This window comes from Emys orbicularis, chromosome 15 (assembly GCF_028017835.1).
Source record: "Emys orbicularis isolate rEmyOrb1 chromosome 15, rEmyOrb1.hap1, whole genome shotgun sequence".
Lineage (NCBI taxonomy): Eukaryota > Metazoa > Chordata > Testudines > Emydidae > Emys > Emys orbicularis.
Genome location: NC_088697.1, coordinates 507,143 through 530,989, shown reverse-complemented (window position 1 = coordinate 530,989; position 23,847 = coordinate 507,143). Strand labels below are relative to the sequence as shown.

The 23,847-nt window shown below is 66.9% G+C and overlaps 2 protein-coding genes across 2 annotated transcripts; one reads left to right on the top strand and one right to left on the bottom strand.

The window, feature by feature from the left end:
* The first annotated feature begins 1,120 nt into the window (after positions 1-1,120).
* AP1S1 (adaptor related protein complex 1 subunit sigma 1) lies at positions 1,121-12,272 on the top strand. Its single transcript, XM_065416981.1, has 5 exons — positions 1,121-1,174; positions 7,022-7,200; positions 9,142-9,250; positions 10,589-10,726; positions 11,733-12,272. Exons 1-5 carry the CDS (start codon positions 1,172-1,174, stop codon positions 11,778-11,780), a joined length of 477 nt encoding a protein of 158 aa, XP_065273053.1. The 5' UTR covers positions 1,121-1,171; the 3' UTR covers positions 11,781-12,272.
* A 5,820-nt stretch (positions 12,273-18,092) lies between these two features.
* VGF (VGF nerve growth factor inducible) lies at positions 18,093-19,526 on the bottom strand. Its single transcript, XM_065416970.1, has one exon. It carries the CDS (start codon positions 19,524-19,526, stop codon positions 18,093-18,095), a length of 1,434 nt encoding a protein of 477 aa, XP_065273042.1.
* Positions 19,527-23,847: the final 4,321 nt, after the last annotated feature.

The following is a 23,847-nucleotide window of genomic DNA, read 5'->3' as shown; positions in this document are numbered from 1 at the left end:
GCACAGGCCCCCTGGCACAGCAGTGGGGTCCGTACGGATTGCAGGGGCGTGCCATCCACCCACTCCTTTCTCTGTGGGGCAGACCCTCGGCCTTCTTACCCGCTGGCAAGGTGGCGGCCTCAGACTGGCAGGGGGCGGCTTCCCCCAGGGTGAGGGGCTCAGCGCGGCCTTCAGCACCCCCTCGGCTCTGGCCGGTGCCTAGCTGGCGGGCTCTGCCACACGACTCCCTGCTGCCGGGAACTGCTGGGTGGGGCGGGGGGATGAGAGGCCCCAGAGGCAGAGGGGGCATAACCCTGGGTCCAGCTGTGCCCACTCAGCCATGCCCTCTTCCCCCATGGCCCCCCTCATCTCAGCCATGGCCCCCATCCTCCCCCACATCCCCCCTCCACTCTGCCATCCTTCTCCCCCCTAACCCCCCTCCACTTCCATGCTAGGCCCCTCCTGCTTCCCATCCCCCCTACCTTCATGCCCCCAGGGACCTCCACCTTAAAGCCCCCCCACGATCCCTTCCCAACATCCCCTTCCTCTCCCCTGGCAACCTCCCTGTGTTGCCAGGGAGACACACCCAGCACCTCCCCTGGGCCCCACCTCACTCCCCCTTGGAAAAGAGACAGCACCCCTGCAAACCCCCCCACACACACACACACACCATCCTGCCCCCCCGTTGCCACAGACACGGCTCCCTATTGCCAAGGTTAGAGGTCCCTGCACCTCCATCTTGCCCCTGTTGCCATGGAAACGGTTCCCTCTTGCCCCCATTGCCATGGTTACAGGTCACCCACCCCTCCAGCTTGCCCCCGTTGCCATGGAAACGGTTCCCTCTTGCCCCCATTGCCATGGTTACAGGTCACCCACGCCCTCCCTCCTGCCCCCGTTGCCATGTAAACAGCTCCTCCCCTCCCGCCTCTTTCCGGAAGTGGCTCCTGCCCCTTGTTAAGGGTCCCTCGCCCCCCTCCGTTTTGCCCCCGTTGCCATGGTTACAGAACCCCCCGCACTCCCACCCTGCCCCCGTTACCATGGAAACGGCTCTCCCTCCCCCTCCCGGAAGTGGCTCCTGCCCCTCGTTCCCCAGCGCATGCGCAGCGCGGGGAGGCCGGGCCCGGGCTCGGTACCTGGCCAGGTTGAGCGAAGCGGACCGGACGGGACCGGCCCGGCGGGGGGAGGCGGCGCCATGGTGAGCGCGGGGGGGCCGGGGGGCTGGTCCCGTGGGGGGGAAGGGGCTGGAGGAGCCCGTGGGGGGGCTGGTCCCGTGGGGGGGAAGGGGCTGGAGGAGCCCGTGGGGGGGCTGGTCCCGTGGGGGGAAGGGGCTGGAGGAGCCCGTGGGGGGGCTGGTCCCGTGGGGGGGAAGGGGCTGGAGGAGCCCGTGGGGGGGCTGGTCCCGTGGGGGGAAGGGGCTGGAGGAGCCCGTGGGGGGGCTGGTCCCGTGGGGGGGAAGGGGCTGGAGGAGCCCGTGGGGGGGCTGGTCCCGTGGGGGGAAGGGGCTGGGGGAGCTGGTCCCATGGGGGGGAAGGGGCTGGAGGAGCCCGTGGGGGGGCTGGTCCCGTGGGGGGGAAGGGGCTGGAGGAGCCCGTGGGGGGGCTGGTCCCGTGGGGGGAAGGGGCTGGAGGAGCCCGTGGGGGGGCTGGTCCCGTGGGGGGAAGGGGCTGGAGGAGCCCGTGGGGGAGCTGGTCCCGTGGGGGGAAGGGGCTGGAGGAGCCCGTGGGGGGGCTGGTCCCGTGCGGGGAAGGGGCTGGAGGAGCCCGTGGGGGAGCTGGTCCCGTGGGGGGAAGGGGCTGGAGGAGCCCGTGGGGGGGCTGGTCCCGTGGGGGGGCTGGTCCCGTGGGGGGGAAGGGGCTGGAGGAGCCCGTGGGGGGGCTGGTCCCGTGGGGGGAAGGGGCTGGAGGAGCCCGTGGGGGGGCTGGTCCCGTGGGGGGAAGGGGCTGGAGGAGCCCGTGGGGGGGCTGGTCCCGTGGGGGGAAGGGGCTGGAGGAGCCCGTGGGGGAGCTGGTCCCATGGGGGGGAAGGGGCTGGAGGAGCCCGTGGGGGGGGGCTGGTCCCGTGGGGGGAAGGGGCTGGAGGAGCCCGTGGGGGGGCTGGTCCCGTGGGGGGAAGGGGCTGGAGGAGCCCGTGGGGGGGCTGGTCCCGTGGGGGGAAGGGGCTGGTCCCGTGGGGGGAAGGGGCTGGAGGAGCCCGTGGGGGGGCTGGTCCCGTGGGGGAAGGGGCTGGAGGAGCCCGTGGGGGGGCTGGTCCCGTGGGGGGAAGGGGCTGGAGGAGCCCGTGGGGGGGCTGGTCCCGTGGGGGGGAAGGGGCTGGAGGAGCCCGTGGGGGGGCTGGTCCCGTGGGGGGAAGGGGCTGGAGGAGCCCGTGGGGGGGCTGGTCCCGTGGGGGGGAAGGGGCTGGAGGAGCCCGTGGGGGGGCTGGTCCCGTGGGGGGAAGGGGCTGGAGGAGCCCGTGGGGGGGCTGGTCCCGTGGGGGGAAGGGGCTGGAGGAGCCCGTGGGGGAGCTGGTCCCGTGGGGGGAAGGGGCTGGAGGAGCCCGTGGGGGGGCTGGTCCCGTGGGGGGAAGGGGCTGGAGGAGCCCGTGGGGGGGCTGGTCCCGTGGGGGGGAAGGGGCTGGAGGAGCCCGTGGGGGGGCTGGTCCCGTGGGGGGAAGGGGCTGGAGGAGCCCGTGGGGGGGCTGGTCCCGTGGGGGGGAAGGGGCTGGAGGAGCCCGTGGGGGGGCTGGTCCCGTGGGGGAAGGGGCTGGAGGAGCCCGTGGGGGGGCTGGTCCCGTGGGGGGAAGGGGCTGGAGGAGCCCGTGGGGGGGCTGGTCCCGTGGGGGGAAGGGGCTGGGGGAGCTGGTCCCATGGGGGGGAAGGGGCTGGAGGAGCCCGTGGGGGGGGGCTGGTCCCGTGGGGGGGAAGGGGCTGGAGGAGCCCGTGGGGGGGCTGGTCCCGTGGGGGGAAGGGGCTGGAGGAGCCCGTGGGGGGGCTGGTCCCGTGGGGGGAAGGGGCTGGAGGAGCCCGTGGGGGGGCTGGTCCCGTGGGGGAAGGGGCTGGAGGAGCCCGTGGGGGGGCTGGTCCCGTGGGGGGAAGGGGCTGGAGGAGCCCGTGGGGGGGCTGGTCCCGTGGGGGGGAAGGGGCTGGAGGAGCCCGTGGGGGGGCTGGTCCCGTGGGGGGGAAGGGGCTGGAGGAGCCCGTGGGGGGGCTGGTCCCGTGGGGGGAAGGGGCTGGAGGAGCCCGTGGGGGGGCTGGTCCCGTGGGGGGGAAGGGGCTGGAGGAGCCCGTGGGGGGGCTGGTCCCGTGGGGGGAAGGGGCTGGAGGAGCCCGTGGGGGGGCTGGTCCCGTGGGGGGGAAGGGGCTGGAGGAGCCCGTGGGGGGGCTGGTCCCGTGGGGGGAAGGGGCTGGGGGAGCTGGTCCCATGGGGGGGAAGGGGCTGGAGGAGCCCGTGGGGGGGCTGGTCCCGTGGGGGGGAAGGGGCTGGAGGAGCCCGTGGGGGGGCTGGTCCCGTGGGGGGAAGGGGCTGGAGGAGCCCGTGGGGGGGCTGGTCCCGTGGGGGGAAGGGGCTGGAGGAGCCCGTGGGGGAGCTGGTCCCGTGGGGGGAAGGGGCTGGAGGAGCCCGTGGGGGGGCTGGTCCCGTGCGGGGAAGGGGCTGGAGGAGCCCGTGGGGGAGCTGGTCCCGTGGGGGGAAGGGGCTGGAGGAGCCCGTGGGGGGGCTGGTCCCGTGGGGGGGCTGGTCCCGTGGGGGGGAAGGGGCTGGAGGAGCCCGTGGGGGGGCTGGTCCCGTGGGGGGAAGGGGCTGGAGGAGCCCGTGGGGGGGCTGGTCCCGTGGGGGGAAGGGGCTGGAGGAGCCCGTGGGGGGGCTGGTCCCGTGGGGGGAAGGGGCTGGAGGAGCCCGTGGGGGAGCTGGTCCCATGGGGGGGAAGGGGCTGGAGGAGCCCGTGGGGGGGGGCTGGTCCCGTGGGGGGAAGGGGCTGGAGGAGCCCGTGGGGGGGCTGGTCCCGTGGGGGGAAGGGGCTGGAGGAGCCCGTGGGGGGGCTGGTCCCGTGGGGGGAAGGGGCTGGTCCCGTGGGGGGAAGGGGCTGGAGGAGCCCGTGGGGGGGCTGGTCCCGTGGGGGAAGGGGCTGGAGGAGCCCGTGGGGGGGCTGGTCCCGTGGGGGGAAGGGGCTGGAGGAGCCCGTGGGGGGGCTGGTCCCGTGGGGGGGAAGGGGCTGGAGGAGCCCGTGGGGGGGCTGGTCCCGTGGGGGGAAGGGGCTGGAGGAGCCCGTGGGGGGGCTGGTCCCGTGGGGGGGAAGGGGCTGGAGGAGCCCGTGGGGGGGCTGGTCCCGTGGGGGGAAGGGGCTGGAGGAGCCCGTGGGGGGGCTGGTCCCGTGGGGGGAAGGGGCTGGAGGAGCCCGTGGGGGAGCTGGTCCCGTGGGGGGAAGGGGCTGGAGGAGCCCGTGGGGGGGCTGGTCCCGTGGGGGGAAGGGGCTGGAGGAGCCCGTGGGGGGGCTGGTCCCGTGGGGGGGAAGGGGCTGGAGGAGCCCGTGGGGGGGCTGGTCCCGTGGGGGGAAGGGGCTGGAGGAGCCCGTGGGGGGGCTGGTCCCGTGGGGGGGAAGGGGCTGGAGGAGCCCGTGGGGGGGCTGGTCCCGTGGGGGAAGGGGCTGGAGGAGCCCGTGGGGGGGCTGGTCCCGTGGGGGGAAGGGGCTGGAGGAGCCCGTGGGGGGGCTGGTCCCGTGGGGGGAAGGGGCTGGGGGAGCTGGTCCCATGGGGGGGAAGGGGCTGGAGGAGCCCGTGGGGGGGGGCTGGTCCCGTGGGGGGGAAGGGGCTGGAGGAGCCCGTGGGGGGGCTGGTCCCGTGGGGGGAAGGGGCTGGAGGAGCCCGTGGGGGGGCTGGTCCCGTGGGGGGAAGGGGCTGGAGGAGCCCGTGGGGGGGCTGGTCCCGTGGGGGAAGGGGCTGGAGGAGCCCGTGGGGGGGCTGGTCCCGTGGGGGGAAGGGGCTGGAGGAGCCCGTGGGGGGGCTGGTCCCGTGGGGGAAGGGGCTGGAGGAGCCCGTGGGGGGGCTGGTCCCGTGGGGGGGAAGGGGCTGGAGGAGCCCGGGGGGGGGCTGGTCCCGTGGGGGAAGGGGCTGGAGGAGCCCGTGGGGGGGGGGCTGGTCCCGTGGGGGAAGGGGCTGGAGGAGCCCGTGGGGGGGGGGGGGTCTGGTCCCGTGGGGGGGAAGGGGCTGGGGAAGCCCGTGGGGGGGCTGGTCCCGTGGGGGAAGGGGCTGGAGGAGCCCGTGGGGGGGGGCTGGTCCCGTGGGGGGAAGGGGCTGGAGGAGCCCGTGGGGGGGGGGGGGGCTGGTCCCGTGGGGGGAAGGGGCTGGAGGAGCCCGTGGGGGGGGGGGCTGGTCCCGTGCGGGGAAGGGGCTGGAGGAGCCCGTGGGGGGGGGGCTGGTCCCGTGGGGGGAAGGGGCTGGAGGAGCCCGTGGGGGGGGGGGTCTGGTCCCGTGGGGGGGAAGGGGCTGGGGAAGCCCGTGGGGGGGCTGGAGCACCTGGCAAGGGGGGAGCCCGTGGGGCATTGTAACATAGGGAGAGGGGCTGGGGGAGAAGTGGGGAGGCTCAGCTGAGGGGCAGCCCAGAGGTGGCAGGGCTGGGGGGGCACCCCCGGCTGGGACCGCTGGGCACTCAGGGACCCAGGCCTCCGGGCGGCAGGGAGCGGCGGCCCCGGCGCCCATGTCCGTGAGGGCTGACGAAGGGGGCGGGTTGCCAGTGGGGCTGGGTTTGCGTAGAATCAGCGACGTTCCCGCGGTCGGGGCCTGGGGCGCATCTGCCCCACACGCTGTCTCCTGAACAGCCACGCCGCCGAACGACCCCCAGCCCCGCCCCGTGATCTTAACGCACTTGCCACGTGCTTTGTATCCCAGCCGGGAAATGGCTTCGAACACTGTTGCTGCCCCTAGTGTAGACAGGACCTGCGCGCCGGAGGCCGGGCTGGTGGGTGTGGCTGAACCCCTGAGATACGGCGACACACGGGGGGGGGGGGGGCTGCGTCTGACGTTGATGCGGGTTTGCAACTGCGAGGCGCCGGCTCGTTGCCGCCCCTAGTGTAGACAGGACCTGCGCGCCACGTGTCAGGCACTGTGCGTTTTGCGTGGGAGGTGACGGCACGACGCTGTGTCGAAGCGCGGTGGTCACAGGGTGGGGTGGAGGACTGGTGTCAAACACCGGAGCTGTCCCGGGTGGAGCTGGGGCCTGCGTGGCCCGTGTGGGGATCATGTGTGTGGTGTGGGTGGGGAGGGGGAGCAGCTGAACTGCTGTGATCAGACTACACTGTTGCAACCCTTAGTGTAGACAGGACCTGCGCTCCAGGAGCATTGCTTGCACCGCGCGTCCGTCCGGCCAGCTGCAGTCCGAGCGGCTCCTCCTCGGAGCCCATTTGAAAGGAGTGGGGCTGCCTGGGGTCGCCAGGCCTGCCCCAGCGAACAGGCCGGGCGGGTTTGCGTCAGTGCAGCGTGACTAAGTGAGGTGGCCGGGACGGGTCGGGGCTGGTAGGGCTCAGACTCAGACGATGACGTCTTCATCCGGCTCCCTGGCCCAGAACGGGTTGTTTCCGGCTCGCCAGGCCGCGGGCGCTGGATCCTTGGCCCGCCCGGGCCGCCTCGTTAACCCCTCCGGGGCTGGGGCCAGGGCCCTGCCAGGGCTCACGTGGGGCCTGGTGGGGCAGGCCTCGTGGGGGGCACTGCTCCAGGGACACCCCTCCGCCAGGGGTTAGGGTCTGCCGGCGGCACCAGCCAGCTGGTGCGTGCCAGAGCCCAAGCGGCCTTCGGGGGGCGCCAGGAGCCCGTTAACAGCTGGTCTAGCTGTGAGGATCCCAGCCCTTCGCTGCGTGTGAACCTGAGGGTGACCTGAGGGGATGGGGGGGAAGCAGCCAGCCAGCCTAGGGCCCTTGCTGCCCCGGCCCCGACGCTCCCAGCCGCCTGTCAGTGTCACCGGGTGGGGAAACTGAGGCACGGAGCCGGGGACTGGCCCCGAGTCACCCAGGGATCGAACCCAGGCGTCCCGGCTCCCCCGGGGCCCTGCTCTGACCCGCGCTCTCCCCATGGCAGATGCGGTTCATGCTGCTCTTCAGCCGGCAGGGGAAGCTGCGGCTCCAGAAGTGGTACCTGGCCACCTCGGACAAGGAGAAGAAGAAGATGGTGCGGGAGCTGATGCAGGTGGTGCTCGCCCGCAAGCCCAAGATGTGCAGCTTCCTCGAGTGGCGGGACCTCAAGGTGGTCTACAAAAGGTGAGTCTCCCCCCGCCCCCCCACCCCCGTTGCCGCCCGCCGTCCAGGCCAGCCCTGCCCCCTCCCTTCCACTCACCTGGCGGCCCCGCCCCTCTGCCCGCAGCCCAGTCGGGCTGGGAGCGGCGGCGGCCCCACCCCACGGCCAGGTGCCTGCCGTGAGTCAGCGCCTGCAGCTGCCTCTCCGCCCCCCCCCGCCAGGGCGAGGTCCAGGGGAGCGGTCATAGCCCCATCCGGTAGCCAGGCAGCGACCAGAGGCCCTAATGGGGTGGGGGACTTTGAGGGACCCCCCGCCTCCCCCCTTTTGAAAATCTGGCCACTGAAGGCTGTGCCCAGGTACTCCCCTCCCCCACTTCTGCCACCCCACAAATCACCCCTCAGAGTCCTTGGCTGGTGCGTGCCAGGGCCCAAGCGGCCATCAGGGGGCACCAGGAGCCTATTAACAGCTGGTGTAGCTGTGAGGGTCCCAGCCCCGGGGGACAGCCCGAGCAGACACCTCCCCCCTCAAATGCACAACCCCCCATAATCCCCTCCACACACAGCTCCCCGCCACCCACCGCCACCACCCTAGGGGAGAAGGGAATTTTCCTGATGCCAGCGCCCCCCAGAGGGGACAGGCCCCTGCCCCATTCCCCGCCCCCCTGAGCCAGCCAGTCCCCGCCCTGGGGCCAGGTGGGACCTGGCGCCCCCTAGAGGGGACAGGCCCCTGCCCCATTCCCCACCCCCCTGAGCCAGCCAGTCCCCGCCCTGGGGCCGGGTGGGAGCCGGCGCCTCCTAGAGGGGACAGGCCCCTGCCCCATTCCCCACCCCACCCCACCCCGAACCAGCCAGTCCCTGCCCTGGGGCCGGGTGGGAGCCGCCGCCCCCTAGAGGGGACAGGCCCCTGCCCCATTCCCTGCCCCCCTGAGCCAGCCAGTGCCCGCCCTGGGGCCGGGTGGGAGCCAGCGCCCCCTAGAGGGGACAGGCCCCTGCCCCATTCCCTGCCCCCCTGAGCCAGCCAGTCCCTGCCCTGGGGCCCGGTGGGAGCCGGCGCCCCCTAGAGGGGACAGCCCCTGCCCCATTCCCCGCCCCCCTGAGCCAGCCAGTGCCCGCCCTGGGGCCGGGTGGGAGCCAGCGCCCCCTAGTGGGGACAGGCCCCTGCCCCATTCCCCACCCCCCTGAGCTAGCCAGTCCCTGCCCTGGGGCCGGGTGTGAGCCGGCGCCCCCTAGAGGGGACAGGCCCCTGCCCCATTCCCCGCCCCCCTGAGCCAGCCAGTCCCTGCCCTGGGGCCAGGTGGGAGCCGGCGCCCCCTAGAGGAGACAGGCCCCTGCCCCATTCCCTGCCCCCCTGAGCCAGCCAGTGCCCGCCCTGGGGCCGGGTGGGAGCCAGCGCCCCCTAGAGGGGACAGGCCCCTGCCCCCTTCCCCGCCCCCCTGAGCCAGCCAGTGCCCGCCCTGGGGCCAGGTGGGAGCCAGCGCCCCAGCCTTACCCTGTCTCCAGGCCACTCGGTGGCCCGTAGCCTGCAGTCTGTCATCATTGCTTGGCTGGTAGCCAGAGCCCAGCCTCCCCGTCACAGGGCATTGTCGGCACCTGTCACCACCCACGCTGGCGGCCCGAGCAGAGGCAGCAGAGGGCTGAACGGGCCACGGGGAACCTGGGGTGGGGGGGCAGTTTCCCCTTGCGCCGCCCTGCTCTGGGCCCGGGAGGAGCAGGACACGTAGGGGGAGGGAACAGGGAGGGTCAGGGGGTCTCTGACTCTGCCCGTCCTTTGGGCCCCTGGCATTGGCGCTGAGGCTGCCCAGGGGTCTAACGGGTTCGGCTCGGCCCGGACCAGGGGGAGGTTTGGGTAGTGGGGGTGGGGCATGGGGATGTGCCACAACCCTCCGCGTGTACACTCCCAGGCCTGTGCTGGCTGGGATCTCCCCCTCACCCGGCCCCGCTGAGCCCTCTGCCGTGCGCCCGCAGATACGCCAGCCTGTACTTCTGCTGCGCCATCGAAGGCCAGGACAACGAGCTGATCACGCTGGAGCTGATCCACCGATACGTGGAGCTGCTTGACAAATACTTCGGCAGCGTGAGTGCGGCCCCCTGCCCCCCCCCCCCCCCCACACACACACACACATGCACCCTGCGGGTCTGGGGTCCCGGGGGTATGGGGCAGGCAGTGACCCTAGGGTGGGTGTGGTGTCCTGGAGACGGGCAGCGGGACTTGCTGACCCTAGGCAAGGGGCCTGGGTGACCCCGGGACCCTCTGATCCGTGTGGCTGGCTCTGGCGCTCGGGCCCAGCCCCGTGGGTGGGTGGGTCAAATCCCAGCTAATCCCCCGCGCATTAACTCTGCCTCGTTAATCCCCCCGGGCAGGCGCCTGTCCGCTGAGCCGCGGGGGATAGAAACGCTAATTGGGCTAATCCGGCTAATTCCCTGTCACGGAGCCGCAGGCCAGGGCCCCACTCTGCCTCCAGGGCCGGTCCCGGGGCCCCAACACCTCCTAGACTGAGCCTCCGTGCGCCAGCCGCCATTCCCGAACAGGGGTGTCTCGCGCCGCGGTGCACCCACCCGGCTGACCTGGCCCCCATTTCCCGGCTCACGCTCTCGGTCAGGCCGGCAGCAAGCGGCTAGCGTCTCTCAAAGCCCGCGCTGCTCCGTCCTGTGGTCTCCAGCCGGGGTGGTGCCCAGCTTCCCTGCGGAGAGGCAGGGAATACTTCGCCCCCTGGGGCATGGGGTGCTAGGTGTTAATGTCCGGGCCCAGCAGGTTGATCCTTTTAATGACCTGTTCGGCCCACCCGGTGGGAGCACAGGCCACGTGGACACTGCCACTGGTGTGGGTGTAACCCGTGTCGCTCCGGGGTGGGGCTATTCTACCACACGCCCCCCCGGAGCGACGTATGTTACCCCGACCTGTGCGTCGCGCTGTGCTGGGGTGAGAGCGTCTCTCCCGTTGGCCCAGAGTGTCTTCACCACACGCGCTGCAGGGGTAGACGTTCCCTTCATCCTCGTTACCCCACTGGGGAGCCGTGTGGAGTATAGGGGGAAACTGAGGCACACAGCGGAGACATAAAATACATTACAAAAAATTCCCACTTGGTCATATTTTCACCCCCCTCCCAGCTGTATGCGCCCCTCCCTCTGAGAGGGGAACAGAGCCCCTAGCACAGGGCAGGGGGCTAGTGGAGTGCAGGGGCTGGGAGCCAGGACTCCTGGGTTCTCTCCCCGGCTCTGGGAGGGGAGTGGGGGCTGGTGGGTTAGAGCGGGGGGGCTGGGAGCCAGGACTCCTGGGTTCTCTCCCCGGCTCTGGGAGGGGAGTGGGGGCTGGTGGGTTAGAGCAGGGGGGGCTGGGAGCCAGGACTCCTGGGTTCTCTCCCCGGCTCTGGGCAGCCCTGATACTCCTCTCTCTCCCTCCCTCCTGCCCCAGGTGTGCGAGCTTGATATCATCTTCAACTTCGAGAAGGCCTATTTCATCCTGGACGAGTTCCTCATGGGCGGGGAGATCCAGGACACCTCCAAGAAGAGCGTGCTGAAAGCCATCGAGCAGGCTGACCTGCTGCAGGAGGTAGGGAGGGCTGGGGGGGTTGGGCCGCTCAGAGTGTCAGGGGTAACCTGCCAATGCCCCCCCCCCCCCCCCCGGCTGGAGCAGAGCCAGGCTGGGTTCATGTCGTGCTGTCACAGCCGCTGGCCACGGGGCTGGGTGTGGCCTGCTCCTGCGTGCACCCCCCAGCTGGGCATGAACCCCTGGGTGCCACCTCGCTCCCAGGGCTGGAGATCAGAGCCGAGCAGCCCCCAGTGTTGTCCCCTGTGCACTGCTCCCACCACCACATCCCTTCACACCCCCCGGCACACACCAGCGGCTGGGGCGAGGGGGCTGGGATCCTGTCTCCAGCCCCGGCTGTGTCGCAGCATGGGGGGATGCGGGGGGGGCGGGCCCCCCGCCCTCACTGCAGGTGTTGTCTCATTGCCTGGGCTGTGGTGCAGGGGGATGAGTCACCGGGCTCTGCAGCTCTCTCCTGCGCTCAGCGTGGGCGACCGGGCTGCCGGCAGAAAGCAGCCACTTCTCGCTCGCAAACTCCAGCCAGCGCCCCGCCCAGCGCCCGAGGGGTTAACGCCCGGCCTGGGTCCCTCGCCCGTCCCTGGGGGGTGCTGTGGGGCTGGCATGGCGGGGTTAGTGCCAGGCCGGGGTGGTAACTCAATCCAGCCCATCTCCGGCACCCTGGGGGTTAATGCGGGGGGTGGCGGGAGACGTGCCCAGGGTCCCAGCCATCCTGGGGGGCACTAGACTGCATGGGGGGGCGGTGCTAGGCAGGCCTAGCTCAGGGGGCAGAGGCTTGGCCTGGGCTGGGGGGACAGACCGGCGAGGCTGAGACCAGCCCGGTTATAGGGAGGAGGGGGAAAGTGAGTGCTCAGAGCGCCCCACTCTGCCTGCAACAGGGGTCCCTCTGTCCCTGAATCCCAGCCCCCCTGCCACGGGGCTCTAACCCGCTCCCCATGTGGGGGGAGGATGGAGGGACTCTGTCTCCCCCCCGCTGACGTCCCCTCCCTCCCCCCTTATCTCTGTGCTGCAGGAGGATGAGTCACCCCGCAGCGTGCTGGAGGAGATGGGGCTGGCGTAGCGAGCCGTTCGCCGGGCCTCCCCCGCTCGCCATCCGTCCCCGGCCGCGTCAGACGCCGCGGGGGCCACGTCTCCGTCTTCCTCGCCCCGTGGAGCAGCAGCCGTACGTGGGACCAATTTGCCCTGGAGCCGATGGGGGGGGGGTGAGCCCCATGAACTGTGTGTAAATATATAGATATACACCCCTGGGGGAGCCCACGGGACCCTGCCAGAGCCCCCCACCCCCGGCGTTCTCCTTCCTGCCGATGGCCGCTCGGAGCGGGGAGCGTGGGGAGAGGGGACTGTGCAGAGAGATCCTCCTGCACAGTGATCCTGCCGCCTGCCGAAGCAATCGCCACACCACAGCTGGGTACCGCCGGGCAGGGGGCTACAGCCAATCCCGGGGTCCCATTTCCCCCGGCATCTCCGTGGGCGGGGGGCTCAGGGCGTGGGGAGCGCGTGTGGCCCCCCCCCTTGGGGAACCGGGGTCCCCCCTTTGGAATAAAGTGTGTGTGGAGAACTCGGCCATGTGGAGTCAGTTTATGTGCCGGGGGGGGGGGGAGAGGTTCTGGCTAACCTCGATGGGTGCGTCCGCACCCGCCTCCCTCCCCCAGTCCGCTGTGCGCAATGAGTTCTATATGGCTCCGCAGCCGGGGTCAGTCTTGAGGGTCTGTCCCCACCCCATGCCTACCCCAACCAACCCCCCAGCTGCTGGGGCCGCCTGCACCCGCTCCCTGGGATGCCAGGACAGCAGCTGGGTGGGCAGGCTGGTGCTGAGACCTAGGACAGTTCTCCCGTTCCCGGGGTTGCTGCGTGGAGCTCAGGTCAGGCCCGAATTCTGCCAGTCCGGATCATTCTCCCCGCAGTGAAATCGTTGCTGTTTAACTCGGCTCCTCTCCCAGCAGCGGCGCGCAGCGCTCTCTGGCATCCCCGGCGTCCGCCCCTCCTCTCCCGCTGTGCGAACGCAGCCCCCGAGAGCCAGCCCGGCCGCGGCGGAGCTCGAGGTGAAAGATCCGGGCCCAGCTCCTGGGTCTGAAACTCAGGGCCCCTGCTCTGACATAGTCCCTCTGCGTGGCCTTAAGAACGGCCAGACTGGGTCAGCCCAACCGTCCATCTAGCCCAGTGTCCTGTCTGCCGACAGTGGCCAATGCCAGGTGCCCCAGAGGGAATGAACAGAACAGGGAATCGTCAAGTGACCCATCCCCTGTTGCCCGTTCCCAGCTTCTGGCAAACAGAGGCCAGGGACACCATCCCTGCCCATCCTGGCTAACAGCCATTGATGGACCTATCTTCCGTGAACTTCTCTAGTTCTTCTTTGAACCATGTTATAGTCTTGGCCTTCGCAACATCCTCTGGCGAGGAGTTGCACAGGTTAACAGTGCGTTGTGTGAAGAAATACTTCCTTCTGTTTGTTTTAAACCTGCTGCCTATTCATTTCATTGGGTGACCCCTAGTTCTTGTGTTATGAGAAGGAGTAAATAACACTTCCTTATTTATTTTCTCCACACCCGTCATGATTTTATAGACCTCGCTCATATCCCCCCTTAGTTGTCTCTTTTCCAAGCTGAACAGTCCCAGTCTTATTAATCTCTCCTCATATGGCAGCCATTCCAGATCCCTCATCATTTTTGTTGCCCTTTTCTGTATCTTTTCCAAGTCCAATAGATCTTTTTGAGACGGGGCGACCACATCTGCACGCAGTATTCAAGATGTGGGCGTACCATGGATTTATATAGAGGCAACATGATATTTTCTGTCTGATTCTCTATCCCTTTCTTAATGATTCCCAACATTCTGTTCGCTTTTCCGGCTGCCGCTGCACATTGAGTGGATGTTTTCACCTTGGGTGAGTCACTGCATCTCTCCAGCCTCGGTTTCCCTATGTGTGAATAGGGAGACTTTGTCTATTTACATGGTCAACGCTGTGGGGCAGAAACTGTCATTCACTTTGTCTGTGCAGTGCCAGGCGCAAGGGGGAGAACCCCAGTTTTGGTCGGGGGGATCTGTGCGGTGCCCAGAACAAGGGGGGACCCCGATTTTGGTCAGGAGAATCTGTGTGGTGCCCAGAACAAGGGAGGACCCCAATTTTGGTTGGGGGGATCTGTGCGGTGCCCAGAACAAGGGAGGACCCCAATTTTGGTCGGGGGGATCTGTGCGGTGCCCAGAACAAGGGGGGACCCCGATTTTGGTCAGGAGAATCTGTGTGGTGCCCAGAACAAGGGAGGAACCCAATTTTGGTTGGGGGGATCTGTGCGGTGCCCAGAACAAGGGAGGACCCCGATTTTGGTCGGGGGGATCTGTGCGGTGCCCAGAACAAGGGAGGACCCCGATTTTGGTTGGGGGGATCTGTGCGGTGCCCAGAACAAGGGAGGACCCCGATTTTGGTCGGGGGGATCTGGGCACAAGGGGGACCCCGATTTTGGTCAAGGGGATCTGTGCAGTGCCCAGAACAAGGGGGGACCCCAATTTCGGTCAGAGGGAGTCTGACAAGTGTCTGGCACAACAGGGGCCCTGATCTCGGTCGGCATCTGATCTTAGCGGCAGCTGGCACAAGGGGCGTTTCTGGGTGACGAGCCAAGTTAATGCCTCTAGCCACTACCATGATACATGTAATAGCTTACTAGGTATCCATACGGCCATCCGTCCTGTAGACCCCAGACCAGGGAATCTCAGCCAGACACGCCTGCGTCCTGCCTGCCACAGGCTGGTTAGGCCAGTTGCTTTGAGGGCCTGTGGGGTCCCCGCTCTCGGCTGAGGTCTGTGAGCCCTCGGCAGTAACGCCAATCCCAGGCAGTGGAGACCAGGCTAAGGGCAGTGTGGGTCGGTTGGTGGGGGGCTCATGCCCAGTGGGGTGAAGAGCGTACCACTCCCTAGGTAGATGGTAAGGTGGCAGTCTCTCGAGCACCGGGGGCTGGCGGCTGCACTGTGGGGGAGACTGGCCTGGAGGGGCAAACGGCTCCGCACCAGTGAGAGAAAAGGAAGGTGAGCCCGTTGGTTTCACCCAGTATGTGGGTGCGGTGGGATCCAGGCTGGCTGTGCTCATGGGTCTGACCTGAGGTTCATAGAATATCAGGGCTGGAAGGTGTGACGAAGTGGGACTGTTCTTAATGTTTCCTCTGAATACTGTGTGGGTGCCTCAGTTTCCCCTATGTATTTCTTAAGTCTCTAGGTGGTGGGGAAAGGCCAGTGTGCATAAATCACTGACACACTGTCTCCCTGGCAACAAATGGCCAGGGCCCCTTCCCCCCCTGCAAGGAAATAGCTAAAGGTGAACAAAGAGATCAGGTGACCTCCTGGCCCAGGAAAGAGACAAAGCCCAGAGAAGGAGGGGCTGGAGGGGGTTGGAGAGTTGGAGCTACCTGGGGACTAGGAGTGAGGGCAGACGTGGATGTCTGGCTCTCTGAACCCCAGAATGGACCCGGCCGAGGGGTCCCGTTCGCCGCTGTACCTACAAGCTCTGTTTTAGACTGTGTTCCTGTCATCTAATAAACCTCTGTTTTACTGGCTGGCTGAGAGTCACGTCTGACTGCAAAGTGGGGGGTGCAGAACGCTTTGGCTTCCCCAGGACCCCGCCGGGGCAGACTCGCTGTGGGAAGCGCACGGAGGGGCATATGCTGAATGCTCCAAGGAGAGACCCAGGAGGTGAAGCCGTGTGAGCTTCTTGCCCTGAAGACAGTCTGCTCCGAGGGAGAGGAGGCTCCCCAAAGTCCTGCCTGGCTTTGTGGGGAGCAGTTCCAGAGCATCGCCCGGGGACTCCGTGACAGAAGGGACCTCAGGAGGTATCTAGTCCAACCCCCTGCTCAAAGCAGGACCAATCCCCAGACAGATTTTTACCCCGGGTCCCTAAATGGCCCCCTCAAGGATTGAACTCCCAACCCTGGGTTTAGCAGGCCAATGCTCAAACCACTGAGCTATCCCTCTCCCCCCCCCCAAATAAGGAGACCAAGGCACTACTGGGAGCTGAAACCAGGATCTCCTGTTTACCAGACAGGTGCTTTAGCCAGCCAGGTTATGGGTGGATGGGGTGGGATCTGGGCTAGATACGCCCATTGGTCTGACTTGAGGTTGTGGGTGGGTGCAGTGGGATCTGGATTAGATAGACCCATTGGTCTGACCTGAGGGGTGGGTGGGGGCGGTGGGATCCGGGCTAGATGTGCCCATTGGTCTGACCTGAGGTTGTGGGTGGGTGCAGTGGGATCCGGGCTAGATACGCCCTTGCTATGATTTGAAGGGTGGGTGGGGGCGGTGGGATCCAGGCTAGATGCGCCCTTCGTATGATCTGAAGGGTTGGTGGGGGCAGTGGGATCTGGGCTGGATACGCCCATTGGTCTGACCTGAGGTTGTGGGTGGGTGCGGTGGGATCCGGACTAGATAGACCCATTGGTCTGACCTGAGGGGTGGGTGGGGGTGGTGGGATCTGGGCTAGATGCGCCCTTGGTTTGATATGATGTGGGGTTGCCAGCCTGGGTGGCCCCATTGGCCTGGGGGGGAGGCGAGGCAGGTTCTGAGCCAGACAGGCCCCCTGGCGTAGGATCTCCGTAGCGTCTCCTCGGGGACCCCAGTGCCAGCTGTGAATAATGAGAGTAACTCGTAATAAAATAGTTGCTTTTATTTCTTAGCAAAACTAGTAATTCCACATGCTATTTACAACAGGCCAAACGTGTTTTATTAAGTACAACACAGAGGTCAGGACATCGAAACAAACGGCACAGGACTGGGAACCGGACGCCACAAAGCCAAGAATCTCACACACTCGGAAACTGGATGCAGGTGAAAATACACGCGCAAACGCCCTTAGTACAACAACCATCCCCGACCCGCGCGCTCCCCCGCTGTTAACATTAGCCGCTTCGTGGGTTAGAACTGACCGGTTGCTTGACTGGAAATGCTGGTAGTGTTCGGATGGTGGTGAATTCACAGCAAGACACACCACGCGGCATGCCTGGTGGGGGGGGGCATGTTTTTGGGGTGCGTAACACTGGCAAAGTCACAATATTTAACCTCGAGCTTCGGTGTCGGTTGATGGAAGAAACAACCCGGTGGAAAGATAGCTTGATAAGGCAGTTTGGTATGGAATATCTCACTCTGTTCTCCCCTCATTCCTTCTCCGGAGGACGGACGCCGTGCAAAGCTTAATTCTGGGACAACCGGAAGGACCAGTGTGGGATTGCAGAAGAGAGAACGTGTGTTGGTGACATAGATCTGGGCATGTAAACATGCTACTGTGGAGCTCTTTTAATTTTGAAGGGTTCTGGCGTTTTAACAACGCGGAGAACCTCACCTGGGCTCAGTTGACAGCCCCTATTTGACGCCCTTCTCCCGAACTCAGAGTCTGTCCCCTCTTTCGAAAAGAGACTAGCTCAACCACCAGCTACGGGCTGGATGGCTGTGCTCCGCCTGAGTTATGTAAGAGCTCAGACGGGATGAGCAGGATGGCTTTGTAGCGCCTGTAAATGTTAGGATCAGCACCCCTGAAGTCAAGTCGCCAGTTCCTTAAAGTTAACGGAGCGGTGCCGATTTTACCCCCCCCCCGCGGGGCTGTGTTTTCCCCGAGTCGATAACACACACACACACCCCCGCCGCCGCCTCGGGACTTGCTCTAGCTTTCTCCTCCCGCCCAGAATGGCCAGAAGTTCATGTTGAAACAAACCCTCTCTGTTTTTTCACATCCAAATATCACGCTTCCCTTCACTGCGTTCGTGTTTTGAAAAGTGTACAGAAGGGAGGAGAGTGGGAAGTTGCTGAGATGAGAAGGAAAAACACACTGAAGCCGAGACGGTAATTTTGGAACCAATTGGGTCTTTGCTCTGTTTTCAGTGACCCGGTCTAGATTTTTTTTCGGCCTCCCTCGCTGGCTGCTGTTTAGCATCGTAAGAGGGGAGGTGAGCGAGTGGCCTCCGCTTGCCCTTCCGGCTGGGGTTTGGGGACATGTCCGCACTAGAAGGGGCTGGGGCCACTGGCTGTGAAGAATGCTGATGCACCTGAGAGCTGACGACACACGGGGGCCTTGTCCCTGGGGGCTCGGAGAAGAGCGGCGGGATCAGGATCGGGTTCTCCATGGGCTGGCACCTCCTGTCACCTGCACAGAGCGTCTCCTCGAAAGGAGGGGGGAGGCGTGTTCCCCGATGGCCGGATGGGGCCGCGTCTTCCACAACCCCCCCGGTTCCTTCAAGCGCAGCGGGCTTGCTGGGACCCAGGGATCCTAAAGTCTGGGGGGCGGCGTCGCGGGCGTGGGGAGGGACGGGGTTTGTTCTCCTGACTCATGCACAACCTGAAATGCTTGGGACACTCAGAATGACCACGCTTCTCCATGGGGAGATGGGGGGGGGGGGATTCACTGGAACGCCTGGGCATGGTCCATCAGCACCTGCTCGATGTAGTTCTCCATCTCGTCTTCTCGGGCCCGGCCGGCGGCGGCGGCCTCGTCCCTGGGTGCCAGAGAGCCCGGCAGGTGGCGGCTGTGGGGGTAGGATGGCGGCGGCGGCAGCTGGAACGCCCTGGGCTGGATGTAGTTGGAGAAGTCGTTCTGCTTGGCCAGGTACCTCTTGGGGGCCAGGTAGTCGTCCCCATGCAGCACCTCATTCCAGTCCCGCTCGTCCGGCTTGGGGCGGCGCCAGGGGGCGGCAGGATAGTAGGGCCGGGCCGGGGCGTAGGGGAGCAGCTTGGCCTGGTGCTTGGGTGCCACCGGCGCCGCCGCCTCCTTCTTCTTCTTCTCCACATCGTTGATGATGTCGATGACGTCCTCGGCTGGCAGGTGCAGCTTGGTGGAGAGCTCGATCAGCTGGTCGATGGTGTTGGGGTCGATGACGTCGTCATCTTCCTCCTCCTCGTTGGAGCGCTTGTCCTCCGCCACGTTGCCTTCCTCGTCCTCGAAGAGCAAGGGGCTGCCCTTGGCCCTGCCGCCCCGGAACCTGCCCTCCTCTTCCTCCTCCTCCTCCTCCTCCTCGTGGGCGTCGGCCCCCTGCTCGCCCTCGTCCTCCCGGCCCTTCAGCAGGTATTGCAGCAGCAGGTCGGAGGCCATGTCGGCCAGCCGCTCCTCCTCGGCGGCCGCCTTGCGGGCCTCCTCGGCCTGCCGCCGGCTCTCGGCCAGCTCCTCGTAGCGCCGCTGCAGGAGCTGGTGCTCCAGCTGCTGCTGCTGCCTCAGTTTCCTAGCGCCGGCCCAGGGCTCGGCTGGTGGGGCCCGGCGCTTGTTGCCCGCACGCAGCCGCTCGTACTCCTCCAGCTCCTTCAGCACCGCGTTGTGGCCGGCGTCCCCCTGGGCGCGTTCCCGCTTGGCCGCGGGGCCGAGCGGCCGCAGCTCGCGCAGCAGGGCCTGCAGGCTCTCCAGCTCCTGGGAGCTGCTGTCTCTGTCTTCCTCCTCCTCCTCTTCCTCCAGCTGCTGCTCCCGGGCCCGGCCCACCCCCAGGCTGGTGCTCCGGCTCTGGCTCTGCACCCGCTCCTCATCCGGGGCCCGGCGCTTGTCCGGAGAGTTGTGGCCCCCGTTGCCCAGGGCCTGGAGCAGCACGGCGGCCAAGGCCTTGGGGTCCACGTCTCGGAAGAGCTCGTCGTCGTCTTCCTCCTCCTTGGCGTCCCCGCCTTCCCGGCTGGGGGCGGGCAGGGCTCTCGCCCGGACCTCCTTGGCAGGGGGCGCGGGGCTGGGCTGGCGGGGCTCCTCACGGTGGGCGTCCTCCCCCGGGGGCAGGGGGGCAGCGTGCAGGCAGCACTGCGTCAGGAGGCTGATGGAGAGGAGCAGGGCAGCTCCGCGGAGAGGGGCGTGTGAGCCCAGCATGGTGCTTCTGTAGGGGAGACAGAGAAGGGGGGACAGGCAGGGTAAGTCAGCCGTTGGCCCAGAGCCATGCCCCCCCAGCCCAGCTGGAGGGGGGACGGGACTCCCGACACCCCAAAGGGAGAGCCCCAAGGATTCACCCCGGCCGGAGGAGCGCCCGGCCATCTCCCCCAGCCCGGCCGCTGGTCCTGTTTTCCCTGCAGAGAAAAGGGCGTGGCCTTTCCCTGGATCGCACCGGTGCCGTGTCTTCCCTGCTCACGTAACCCGGGTTGGGAACCCCCGCCCCCCACCACCCGGTTCGTTAACAGTGGAGATGCGCTCCCCCCTGGAGCCTCTTGCACGGGGGCATGCCCCCAGTCATGCCCCGTCGTTCCTGTTCCACGCTCACCGACTTTGGCGGACGCAATCGCGAGGACACGTTCGTGGACACGCACAACACCCTGGCAGTTGCACGCCCAACGCTGTCACCGGGAGCGGGGGCACGTGCGCGCACACATGCAATAGCCCACGCTCTCACAATTACACACCCAGCACCTCTCACGGGGGGGCACGTGCGCACACACGCAATAGCCCATGCTCACACAATTACACACCCAGCACCTCTCACGGGGGGGGCACATGTACACACACGCAATAGCCCACACTCACACAATTACACACCCAGCACCTCTCACGGGGGGCCACATGCACACACACGCAATAGCTCACACAATTACATGCACATGCACACATGCGCAATAGCCCACGCTCTCACAATTACACGCCCAGCACCTCTCATGGGGGGGGCACGTGCGCACACACGCAATAGCCCACGCTCTCACAATTACACGCCCAGCACCTCTCACGGGGGGGGGGGCACGTGCACACACACACACAATAGCCCACGCTCACACAATTACACACCCAGCACCTCTCACGGGGGGCATATGCACACACACGCAGTAGCCCACGCTCACACAATTACACACCCAGCACCTCTCACGGGGGGGCACATACACACACACGCAATAGCTCACACAATTACACACCCAGCACCTCTCACGGGGGGCACATGCACACACACGCAATAGCTCACACAATTACACACCCAGCACCTCTCACGGGGGGGGCACATGCACACACACGCAATAGCTCACACAATTACACGCCCAGCACCTCTCACGGGGGGGGGGCACATGCACACACACGCAATAGCCCATGCTCACACAATTACACACCCAGCACCTCTCACGGGGGGGCACATGCACACACACGCAATAGCTCACACAATTACACGCCCAGCGCGCCTCACGGGGGGCACATGCACACACATGCAATAGCTCACACAATTACACGCCCAGCACCTCTCACGGGGGGGGGGCACATGCACACACACGCAATAGCCCATGCTCACACAATTACACACCCAGCACCTCTCACGGGGGGGCACATGCACACACACGCAATAGCTCACACAATTACACGCCCAGCGCGCCTCACGGGGGGCACATGCACACACACGCAATAGCCCATGCTCACACAATTACACACCCAGCACCTCTCACGGGGGGGCACATGCACACACGCGCAATAGCTCACACAATTACACGCCCAGCGCGCCTCACGGGGGGCACATGCACACACACGCAATAGCTCACACAATTACACGCCCAGCACCTCTCACGGGGGGGGGGCACATGCACACACACGCAATAGCCCATGCTCACACAATTACACACCCAGCACCTCTCACGGGGGGGCACATGCACACACACGCAATAGCTCACACAATTACACGCCCAGCGCGCCTCACGGGGGGCACATGCACACACACGCAATAGCCCATGCTCACACAATTACATACCCAGCACCTCTCACGTGGGGCACATGCACACACACGCAGTAGCCCACGCTCACACAATTACACGCCCAGCACCTCTCACGGGGGGGGGGGGGCACGTGCACACACACACACAATAGCCCACGCTCACACAATTACACACCCAGCACCTCTCACGGGGGGGGCACGTGCACACACACACAATAGCCCATGCTCACACAATTACACACCCAGCACCTCTCACGGGGGGGGCACATGCACACACACGCAATAGCCCACACTCACACAATTACACGCCTATATTTTCACCTCCATCCCTCCACTCAGCCTGCAGGATTTCCCGTCCTTGCTCCCTCCCTGCCCCCCACGCCCGCTAATGTGTATTGCAACCAGCGGCTGCCAGCCTGCGGCTCGCCCCGCCCTAGCAGGGATGGGGAAGGACGGGGGGGGGGTGTCTGCGGAGGGGAAATAGGGAAAGGGGGCTAGGGGTGGGGGCTGCAGACGGGACATGGCGTAGGGGGTGTGGAGGGGGGCTAGAGGCAAGGGTGCAGTGGGGTGGTGGGGCAGAGGGGAGAAGGGCTAGGGGAAGGGGGGCTAAGAGCGGGTGTGCAGAGGGGGAGAGGTTTGGGGTGCAGAGGGGAGATAGGGGAGGCGGTATGGGGGTGTGGAGGGGGGCTAGAGGCGAGGATGCAGTGGGGAGGGGAGTTGGGAGTGCACAGAAGAGGTGGGAGAGGTTTGGGGGTGCAGAGGGGAGGGGGCTAAGGACGGGGGGTGCAGAAATAGGAGGGGTTTGGGGGTGCAGAGGGGAGGTGGGTGCAGGGGAAAGGGGATGTCGGGGGTGGTGGAAGACTTGAGAGGGAGCGGCTGCCTCTGCTCTCTCCCCACGGGAAGGGGGAACCCCCCCGTCTCTCTCTCCTCCCTGCCTCCTGCCCGCTTCCCTTCCCCCCACCCTCCCGCCCCCGCATGCGGGTTTGCTGGGAGAACCGCTTCCCGGCACGAGGGCATCCCCGCCCTGGCTACCTACAACTGCATCTCTTCCACCGCATTCCCCCAGCGGGTACCCCCCCCATTCCCCCAGCGGGTACCCCTTCCCAGCGCCCCTCTATATCAGAGCCCCCCCCATTCCCCCAGCGGGTACCCCTTCCCAGCGCCCCTCTATATCAGAGCCCCCGCAATTCCCCCAGCGGGGTACCCCTTCCCAGCGCCCCTCTATATCAGAGCCCCCGCAATTCCCCCAGCGGGTACGCCTTCCCAGCGCCCCTGTAACAGGGACCCCCCAATTCCCCCAGCTGATACACCTTCCCAGCGCCCTGTAACAGGGACCCCCTATTCCCCCAGCGGGTACCCCTTCCCAGCGCCCCTCTATATCAGAGCCCCCCCCATTCCCCCAGCGGGTACCCCTTCCCAGCGCCCCTCTATATCAGAGCCCCCCCCATTCCCCCAGCGGGTACCCCTTCCCAGCGCCCCTCTATATCAGAGCCCCCGCAATTCCCCCAGCGGGGTACCCCTTCCCAGCGCCCCTCTATATCAGAGCCCCCCGAATTCCCGCAGCGGGTACGCCTTCCCAGCGCCCCTGTAACAGGGACCCCCCAATTCCCCCAGCTGATACACCTTCCCAGCGCCCTGTAACAGGGACTCCCTATTCCCCCAGCGGGTACGCCTTCCCAGCGCCCCTCTATATCAGAGCCCCCCCAATTCCCCCAGCGGGTACCCCTTCCCAGCGCCCCTCTATATCAGAGCCCCCCCAATTCCCGCAGCGGGTACGCCTTCCCAACGCCCCTCCATATCAGAGCCCCCCCAATTTCCCCAGCGGGTACGCCTTCCCAGCGCCCCTCTATATCAGAGCCCCCCCAATTCCCCCAGCGGGTACGCCTTCCCAGCGCCCCTGTAACAGGGACCCCCCAATTCCCCCAGCTGATACACCTTACCAGCACCCCTCTATATCAGGGACCCCCAGTTCTCCTAGTGGGGTACCCCTTCCCAGCGCCCCTCTATATCAGAGCCCCCCCAATTCCCCCAGCGGGTACGCCTTCCCAGCGCCCCTGTAACAGGGACCCCCCAATTCCCCCAGCTGATACCCCTTCCGAGCGCCCTGTAACAGGGACCCCCAATTCTCCCAGCTGGTACCCCTTACCAGCACCCCTCTATATCAGGGACCCCCAATTCTCCTAGTGGGGTACCCCTTCCCAGCGCCCTGTAACAGGGACACCCCCACGCATTCGCCCAGCGGGGTCCCCCTTCCCGGGGATCCGCCCCACACATGCAGCAAAGGGGGAATCCCCATTGACCCCCCCATAGGCGGGACCCTCCCCACGCCCGGGTGGTGGTGGTGGCGGGGCTGTTTACCGGCCGTGCGGCGGGGCGGTGTCCGTCCCCCTCCCCAGAGCTGGCCGCGATCTGCCTTCAGCACCCTGGACAGGCGCCGCGCGCCGCCTTTATAGACAGGCGCGAGCCCACGTGGGGAGGGAGGGGGCTCCATTGACGTCAATGGTCCATTCATAAAAT

Excerpts from the sequence above, each read along its gene's own strand:
- AP1S1 (XM_065416981.1), top strand. Across the intron at positions 9,251-10,588 it reads TTGACAAATACTTCGGCAGC|GTGTGCGAGCTTGATATCAT; the intron begins GTGAGTGCGGCC and ends CTCCTGCCCCAG. Across the intron at positions 10,727-11,732 it reads AGGCTGACCTGCTGCAGGAG|GAGGATGAGTCACCCCGCAG; the intron begins GTAGGGAGGGCT and ends TCTGTGCTGCAG.
- VGF (XM_065416970.1), bottom strand. The coding sequence starts at position 19,526 with ATGCTGGGCTCACACGCCCCTCTCCGCGGAGCTGCCCTGCTCCTCTCC.